General features: G+C 40.3%; 1 protein-coding gene across 2 annotated transcripts in view; it reads left to right on the forward strand.

The window, feature by feature from the left end:
- Positions 1–5,894, forward strand: part of Kat60 (Katanin 60) — a 68,617-nt gene extending 62,723 nt beyond the window's left edge. Inside the window, exons 2-3 of one of the 2 annotated variants that reach the window (XM_065239829.1) lie at positions 3,515–3,779; positions 3,860–5,894. In XM_065239829.1, coding sequence (XP_065095901.1) covers positions 3,597–3,779; positions 3,860–5,311 — 1,635 coding nt within the window. In that variant the 5' untranslated portion in view covers positions 3,515–3,596 and the 3' untranslated portion in view covers positions 5,312–5,894. The remainder of the gene's footprint in view (positions 1–3,514; positions 3,780–3,859) is intronic. The other variant, XM_065239839.1, reaches the window with a different exon arrangement.
- The last annotated feature ends 3,767 nt before the right edge of the window (positions 5,895–9,661 follow it).

Genomic DNA, 9,661 nt, shown 5'->3' on the forward strand with positions numbered 1-9,661 from the left:
TGCAAAGAAAAAAATCTGGCATCTCTGGTCCATTAATTAAAAAAAATGCGACACCTTTAGCAAGCACCGATATTTTCAACTATGTCCAGAGAGCTTCTAAGCAATTTAGAAATTTTTATATTGTTTCGTTATATTCAGTGAAGTTCTGAGTACTTCGAGGACGATCAGATAACATCACAAAAATCGCATTAACTTATGGAAATTTGCAGCGACTTACAAACAGTTCCTTGGAATTATGGGATATTCCGAGAAATCTATGAATGATCTGAAAACTTTAGAAGATTCAAAGAATTATAAATATATATCAGACACCGGAACATTTAATCAATTTAGAGAAATGAAGGCAAGCATAAAACACTTCAGGGCTGGACTTTCCAGGGAAAGTCAGTGATTTAAGGCAAAATTCCGTGAGCGTTTATAAACGTTATAAAACTTAAGGAAAATTGTAGGACTTAAAGGCAATTCATTCAATTCCAGTACACAAAAATACTAATACTAATACTAATACTAATAAAAAAATACAGTCTAAATAGTTTTAAGAAAATTGAGCAATTGGGCAGTTTTAGGAAACTCTAGACTATTGAAGAAGCTATGAATTAGTTTCTAAAATTGACAAATCTTGATAATCTCTGTGAAAATCATAGAACTACATTAATTATTCCGTTGAGGCAGCTCAAATAAGTTCCTGGAATTTCAGAATAACTTCGAAAACTTCACATAAGTACAGAGATCTTCAGAAACATTTCGAGAACTTCATAAAAGTCTTAACGGAAAATCCGAGAACTTCAGGAAACTTATATGGACATTTCGGGAGCATTTCAAATAAGTTTAGTAAAGCTTCAAAAACAAGGGGAATTAAAGGGGGGTTCAGTCCCATTAGTTTCACTGAATTAGTGGAAAATTTCAAGATGTTCCCAAATTTTCTGAGAACTTTAGAGATGTTAAGAAAATTATTGAGGTTTTCACATACCGTATGCGTGATAATGTTTGCACCATCGTACAAATAAGGTTTCACCTGTGCATACCTGTGCATACAATGCCTTGGTTTTCTTTGCATGCACGTAACCCATAGCTCATACCGTAGTAGGCTGTGTATAAAAGAAAATGATTTACTTAGTTTGACAGTTGCACCATGACGAAGTGGCAGCGCATTCGTGATTTTTCCCACACGCAAATGTCGCAAAAAGACGCTTCAATCGCCGTGGGAGTGCCCCGGTGGACCGTCAAAAAGGTTTTATACCGACAAAAGAAAGGACAACTATCTGCGAAGGTGGCCACAGGTCGTCCGAGGTCAGCTCGGGTTCCGAGGGTATCGCTGCTATCAAAAGGAAGATTCGGGTGAATCCAGTGCGTTCTATAAGGAAAATGGCAAAGGACACGGGATCAGTGACTTTTTGGCACGGAAGATCGTAAAGGAAGATTGCGGGGCGAAGTCGAGGGCACGGAAAAAAAAACTCACATGATTACCAACCGCATCCGGGAGCTACGAGTCGAACGATGCAAGAAAATCTTGAACTTCCTTAAGCGAAAAAATCCGGCTATCCTGTTCACCGACGATAGCATGTTTACCGTCGATCCCTTATCAAATTTCAGAACCGACCGGTATATTAGTTCTCTTCCGGTAAAAGACGTGGCCGACGAGCACAAGAACGTGTATCTGACCAAGCATCCTGCTAGCGTTGTGGTGTTTGGATTGGTGGCTTCCGATGGCAAAAAAATGGACCCGGTGTTTATTCCAGAAGGCGACAAGGTCAGCACGGAGGTCTACATCGGGATTTTAAGCAAGTATGTTCTTCCGTGGATCAAAGAACAGTACGGTCCCAAGCCAAATGTTGTATTTCAACAAGCTGGGGCTCCGTGCCACACCTCGAACCACACCCAGAAGTGGTTGCAGGAACATCTTCCGTTCTGGGCGAAGGATATGTGGCCGCCATCCAGCCCCGATATTAATCCGCTGGATTACGCAATATGGCGCGTCATGAAGGCCAAGGCCTGTTCTAAACGCCACCCGAGTACAGCAAGCCTCAGACAAACATTGACCCGTACCTGGAGGAACTCTTTAAGAGAAGTTTCGAGAACTTCAAGAAAGATATTGTCCACGCTAAAAAGCTAAAAAAAAACAACAGATATCCTCAGAGCAGAGATATTCCAGAGCAGTATTGCTAGTTTTTAAAACTACAAAAGAACATCCAGGCAGTTTCATTAACTTCAGGAGTATTTTGGAAACTTTCAGGTTGTTCTGAAGACCTCAGAATAGTCCATTACATATTCAACGGAGATTTCTCATGAAAATTCGCTTCGAGTTCTCCTCATCATTGGCTCGTATTCTTCCGAAACTCTCATGGAATTATTTCAGAAATTCACTTGGAACGCTTCTCTGAATTCTCTAAAAAATATCACAATAATATAGTTAGAATACTTCTCGCAACTATCCTTCGAATTCAATTTTCTTTTAATTTTCCTAGGAATTGCCTTGAAATTCTCCTCATCCATCTTATGGAAAGATTCTCAGAATTTTCATTGAATTCATTTCAGATTTCCCTTTTAATCTCACTCCTTCCCTTGGAATTCTACTCACATTGAAAGCCTCCTCAGAATCCATTTTCATTTCTCCTCACAAATTTCTTAGATTTCTCCCCTTAATTTGTTTGGCAATCTTTCCTGGAATTATTTTCCGAATTTCTTTGAAGATCTCCTGGAGTTATTCTCAGATTTAATTGTAATACTCCTTTTAGCATCCCCTTCACCTTCTAAGTATTCACCAAAAAACTACGAGGACTTATGCTCTGATTTCAAATGTGTGAATGAAAATAACTGGGAAGATTGAATGTTTTTATTTTAAAATGCCCACCCCGTTGGCGTGTTCAGTGATCGAAAATGCTTTAACGATTTGACCAACCAAATCACTGCAAGATATGATAAGATAAGATAAGATAAGATTCCCTGAGACTTCCAGGTATTTTAAGGAAAAATGAAATTCCTTGAGAATTCCCGGTTTTTCAGGGTTTTTTTTTCAAGTAGTAGACTCTTGGAGGTTTAGTCATAAGCTTTCTATTGAATCCTTCGCTTTAAAGGTCCCTATCGTACATATTTAAGTGTTTATGAGATTATAATTAAATAAGTCTAAAACATCAAACATTGATTGCTACCAGCCCTGATATTGGCATTTCGAACGAAAGAATGCAGAACCATCATATGGGCAGTAGACAAATCAAAATAACAAACATGCCTTACATCGATTTGTAGGATTCTGGAAATGTAATTTTCTAATTAATAACCACCTCACAGTTCCCCCTCCTAACCACGCCCACGTTAGCGCGGTACGTACCACTTTATCTACGACAATAATCTACATTGAGTACAGTGCTGTAACGCGGATAAAACGCTTATGTTGAGCAATAAAATTTTGATGTCAAAATAAATGCCACTATCAATGCGTAAAACATTGCGCCATACAAAGCGCAGTCCTTATCTCATTTCTAACGTTTTATTTTTTTTCAACTTCTTCTCCCAGATAACGCCAGTCCACCCCTTTTCCCGTAGTCCAGAACGGTAGTAGCGTAGCGCGGTGACGCACGACCCCGAGGCCCCGAGGAATGACAATCGCAATGGCCGGTCTAACGACGTCGGAGATCTGCGAAAACACCAAGCTGGCCCGCGAGATGGCCGTTATGGGCAACTACGATTCGGCCGGCATCTACTACGAAGGGGTTCTGCAAATGCTGCGGAGACTGCTCACCGGAATCTCCGAACCGATCCGGAAGGGCAAGTGGACTATGGTGGGTTCCATTGATGCGCCGATTGCGCCGACGACACTCCTGCTAATCGTCTCTTGTTTTTTTTTTTGTTCCTCCCGTAGATCCAACAGGAAATCAGCAAAGAGTACACTCAAATGAAACTGATCCAGAAGACTCTAACGGAAATTACGATGGACCTGCAGAACGCGCCACTCCAGGCTCGTATACGAACTCCGCTGCACGAAACGGCCAACAAGGATCCGGCCGCCTGGTTCCGTGCCGATCCGGACGTTTGGATGCCACCGAACCCGAACCGGGATCCGGACGTTTGGGGTCCTCCGCCGGACCTCAGTGCACCCCGCACAATAGCATCCCGCAATCAAAGCCGGTCTAGTACGACTTTGAACCGCAAGGCAGAGGTCAACAGGAAGAATGCAGTTACGAAATCGGCCACATCGACCTCAATTTCCGGCCGGAAGACAGTTAGTTCGAACTCGCGGGCGAGCAACGGGAAAACTGGGACCTTGCCAAGGAACAAAGCAAAAGCCAATTCCCTTGATAATGGGAGCGAAGGAAGCAAAGGGGAGAAAAGTGACAAGGAAAAGAACGAAGAGGATGATCAGGAAAACCAGGAAGAACCGGAGCGCAAGTTTGAACCGGCAAGTCATTCCGACGTGGATCTAGTCGATATGCTGGAGAGAGATATTCTACAAAAGAACCCGAACATTCACTGGGACGATATTGCCGATCTTCACGAGGCGAAACGGCTGCTGGAGGAAGCGGTGGTGCTTCCCATGTGGATGCCGGACTATTTCAAGGGAATCCGAAGACCTTGGAAGGGAGTACTCATGGTAGGCCCACCCGGAACCGGTAAAACCATGCTGGCCAAAGCGGTAGCAACCGAATGCGGCACGACGTTCTTCAACGTGTCCTCGTCGACTCTGACCTCCAAGTATCGTGGCGAGTCGGAGAAACTAGTTAGGTTACTTTTTGAAATGGCACGCTTCTACGCTCCTAGCACCATATTTATCGATGAGATTGATTCGCTTTGCTCAAGACGAGGGTCCGAGACGGAACACGAGGCCTCTCGTCGGGTCAAATCGGAACTGCTAGTACAAATGGACGGAGTCAGCAACGACGAGGCCACTAAAATTGTCATGGTCCTAGCAGCGACCAACTTCCCTTGGGACATAGATGAAGCCCTCCGGAGACGGCTCGAGAAACGTATCTATATCCCACTGCCGAACAGGGAAGGTCGTGAGGCTCTGCTCAAAATCAATCTGCGCGAGGTGAAGGTAGGCGAATCCGTAGATTTGAACAAGATCGCTACCCAACTGGATGGCTATTCCGGTGCGGACATCACCAATGTCTGCCGGGATGCCAGCATGATGTCCATGCGGAGGAAAATCGCTGGACTCAAGCCGGAACAGATCCGCCAGCTGGGCAAGGAGGAACTGGACCTTCCGGTGTCGAATCAAGACTTTAGCGAGGCGATTGCCAAGTGCAACAAATCCGTCTCGAAAGACGATCTCATCAAGTATCAGCAGTGGATGAGGGAATTCGGTTCGTCGTGATCTAAGCGTCCGCCACCGACGACGACGACGTCCCGACGAGAGAATCGTGCAATAATCGCTTGTGTTGTCCACCCCGCCATCAAAACTCGATTTGTTTTAACCGTTTATTTTGTGCGTTTTACGTAAATCGTGTCTTTTAAGAACGAATATTTTTATTTATTATTTTGTGAATGATTTTGTCTATTGGCCACGACTTCAGTTTAAAACAATGATGAGTGTATAATTTCGTCTTGATTCGTTCCGACTTTTCAGTTAATTGCATGTCTCATTAGTTTAGTTTTTAATGATCAAAATTCATAATTTCATCTTGTATCTGTCTTTATCATTTTGAGATGGCACTAACACACACACACACTCACCGTAACAATCTTTGCACCCAATCAACCACCCTCCAAGAAGTTGTGATGGAAGAAAAGGGAATAGGTAAAAAGCTTTTGTTGCTACTATTTTCATACTTTGCTGATCGTTGTGAAGAAGAGAAGAACGGGAGAAACAACTGTAGGCTAAACAATCTTAATTCTTCTGAAAAATATATCACTAGAAACACTAAACATACATATTTGATAAGATTAATTTTATTAATAAATTTTTAAATAAAAAAATAAGTGCCCGTTTCAGTTTTAAGCCGAAATGACCAAAATGATGTTGCTGTAATGGTTTCTAGTAATCGAGCTCGCTTTAGAGATAGCAATTCAACCGGGATCTTAACCCTCCAGCACCCATAAGTGAACCGTTAAAGCAAACTCATTTATATTTATAATAGGTTATTAGTATAAATAAAAGGTTCTTCTTTTTCTATTAATCATTTTTATGTTTGTATGGTTCGTGCGAAAACAAGAATAGAGTAAAATGGGGCAATATGGAAAATGAGGCAATGTGGCCACCCGCTTAAAAACCAACTTATTGCATGATAGCATTTTTCGGGACCTAACACTACTGCGACCAGTAAATTGATCTATTGTAGTATATCCCGTGTCCTTAGTTTAGTGCATGTCGTATTACTCCATCACTGTTGAGAAATGATGAAGTATTCGATTTTTTTTACAGTTGTCATTTTTGCATTTATCGTAAGGATCCGACTCTAATTGAAAGGTCCCGCTATTTATACCCTTCGGAGTAAATTTAATCTTTATATTATACTATCAAAGTTAACCGCATTATCAAAGATACCCCGTTTTACGGTACTTCTCAAACTGAAGCGATACATTTCTCAATGTTTCAACTTCTAACGTAAACTTAATTATCCTCAAATTTTGAAAAAATAATATGCAAAATTTTCACCTCCAATTATGATAAGGGGGGACCATATGCCCGAACACACCGGAAACCCATCCTCACACAAAATCAAATAAAAATTTCTATGTATGGTAAACACGTCCGGACATTAACGAGAATATGGGTATACATCCACCGACAAACCGACATGACACTTAATTCTGACTTGTGCCCGAAAATCGTAAACGGCCGATTTAAATGTGCAGTGGTCCAAACTGTCAAAACCAACCATACGATTTTTTGATCTAGATCAAAATAATTTGTCCAGAATAGATCAGACACGAACCAATTCATACTTATGCATGTGGGTTAATGGCTTAGCTAAATATTTCCCGCGAACACGGAGCCAGATGTCAGTAGTGTGCTTTGGTCAGAAAATTTGTTGTTTTTGCTATGGTCATTCATGCCGGATTGTCGGTGTTGAAACCACCGACAAACCGACATGAAACTTAAACTTAACTCTTGATCGAGAATCCATAACGGCCGATTCAAATGTGCAGCGATCCCATCTATCAAAACCATAGAAATGTTTTATCTAGATAAAAATAATTTGTCTGAAATAGATTAGACACGAACCAACTCATAAATTTTGTACGCGTGTTCGTGGCTAGGATAAACATTTACCACGAACACGGCGGCAGATATCAGTTTTGTGCTTTGAGCAGAAATTCCTTTGTAATTTGTATGATCATTCATGATTGTCGGTGTTGAAACTATCGATTTGGTTAAACATCATTCGGATTTTCCACTGAATTTTGTATGATTCACACAAAAAATAATCATTGATAAAATTAAAAATAACATTGGTTCTTTTTGGTAGAAAGCGGATAGCTTTCAAATCGAAAGTCTGCCAACTGTCAATTCAAAAGTTGCGCGCGCCCTACTTTTAAAAGCTGAAACTTTCAAAATAAATTGTAGAACAGTCAGAGGAAAAACGGGGCAGTGTTGAAATTGAAAGCGGATTATTTTAAATTCAAAATTAATATTTTCAAAACAACATCGTAGTTTTATTTTAAATTCTAAGAAAATATTAAATTTAAAGTTTCTATTTTAAATGAAAAGGTTCAAAAATATGTTTAATATTATTATTATATTTTTTACTATAATGATTAAACTGAAAATGAAAATAAGCAGTCAAGTTGCGCGCAGTTCACCAGTTCAACTTTGCAACTGAATAATCTTGGAGTTTAGTTCGAAGTTGACCTCTTCCGCCCGGAGGTAATATTCGCTTGGCAAAAGCGTGTGGAACAATGGTGCCGTCTTCTCCTGTGACCAGATTCTTGCGGTAGTTCTCTGCTCCAAACAGGGGAAGCAACACCCCAAGAAATCGACTTCCAGGGACATCATTCACGGATAATCTCGCAGTTTCCGAGGACAAATCGTTCATTCCTAATCGGAGCTCACTTTTCTCGTGTACCATTCTACAGCGGAATTTTCCTTTATCGTTTCCTCGACGTGAAAGGTTGAAGCATTTTGTGTGACAATTCTACCGAAATTTCCTTGTTTTCCGTGGTTACCATCACCCTACTTCCGTAATTTTTGTATATTGCACAGCATAATCGTAGTCGATGAAGTGGTAAGTACATAACATCAGCGATTCCGGCAGGGGATCATCTTCGATGTGAATGCCAGAGTATCACCCATAAGCACCTGTCCGCTGGTGTGTATGATCTACAGGAATGAAATGAAAGTTAGTTATGATATTTATTGTCGGAGTGAGATAAGAAAGCACATACCAATGTAAAGATTAGCGCCAATTTTTTTTTTTAACAGAACGGTGCGCTCTTGCATTGAAGAATTCATAGCGTTGCTGTTTTTTTTTACCAGCAAGGCTAAGGTGATAGCTATGGTATCCTGTGAGTAATGACGACCGCTCAAACGGGTAATTGAAAATGGATTTGTATAGAAGCATTCCTTGCCGGTCAGTGGACGGCCCCCACTTACCTATCTGTGACTGTATTTATCTTTGTGAGGATGGTGAGTTATTTACGGGCGTGGGAATATCATCTCTTCCTCCGGAAGTTTGCTCCTGCATTCAGCGCAAATTGCCGGTAATCGAAGCCACTGGAATGATGGACGAGTGTTATAGCTTATCTTCTTCATTTGTTATTTTCAATACTTACATCGAATTCCCAATCATCTGGACACAAAGATTTTCCACTGCTATTGAGATTATTCAACTTGATTTATTTTATCGAAAAAAGCGGCAAAAGAGGGTTCCGTGCTGCCAGTAAAAACATCCGTATTTTAACAGTTGTACAACTTTTCATTTAAAAGAAACACTTTTAAATTTACGAATCGAAAGTGAAAGAAACACTTTCAATTAAAAAAAAATAATTTAATTTTGAATGTCTTCGTAGTTGAAACTATGAGTTTTGGGAAACTTTTAATTTAAAAATGCTTTATTTTTATTAATACTATTTTAGTTTAGTGATGATTTCCTTAAGGTGGCCAAACTGCCCCACTTTCTCCTATGGGTGAATATCATTATAACTTTGTTAATAACTAGACGATGATTCTGGCATTTGTCGACACTCTTTATTTTTCTGATCCACAACAAATGTAAAATGACAATTTGATAGCAATATTTGTGTCAACAAACGACTAATTTTGATCAGAAAAAAATCCACTGCTGTAACTATTTTAGTACACTCCGAGGGGGACGACTCTATCTACGATACAGGAAATATTGTGTTTTGCTGTGGCTAGCTGCGCGTACGCTGAGTAGATAGAAAGAAGATTGATGACGATTCTGAAGATTTCCTGCAAAAAATTGATGCGCGATGCAAGTAGATGCGACAAATGAAAGAAGATTGTTCGAAGATTGATTCGCTAGTGTGAGATTTGTTGACCATCTAAACTTGAGATTTAGATGTGTCACCCCCCTCGGTACACTCAAGTATTTTTTACACGGTATTTTACGACGATTTTTTAAATAACGCGCTTATAGCAACAATCAATACGAAACTAACGATTTTAAATTGGCTAACTACTTGACTAGCTTATTGGTCCCAAGCAAACGATTAACGTACCCCATTCTAGTCGAAATTCTAGTACTACACAATGTTTGTTTTG

Source organism: Ochlerotatus camptorhynchus, unplaced genomic scaffold (assembly GCF_037179485.1).
Source record: "Ochlerotatus camptorhynchus isolate MF236.1 unplaced genomic scaffold, CSIRO-AGI_Acam_v1.1 ptg000006l, whole genome shotgun sequence".
In the NCBI taxonomy this organism is placed as follows: Eukaryota; Metazoa; Arthropoda; class Insecta; order Diptera; family Culicidae; genus Ochlerotatus; species Ochlerotatus camptorhynchus.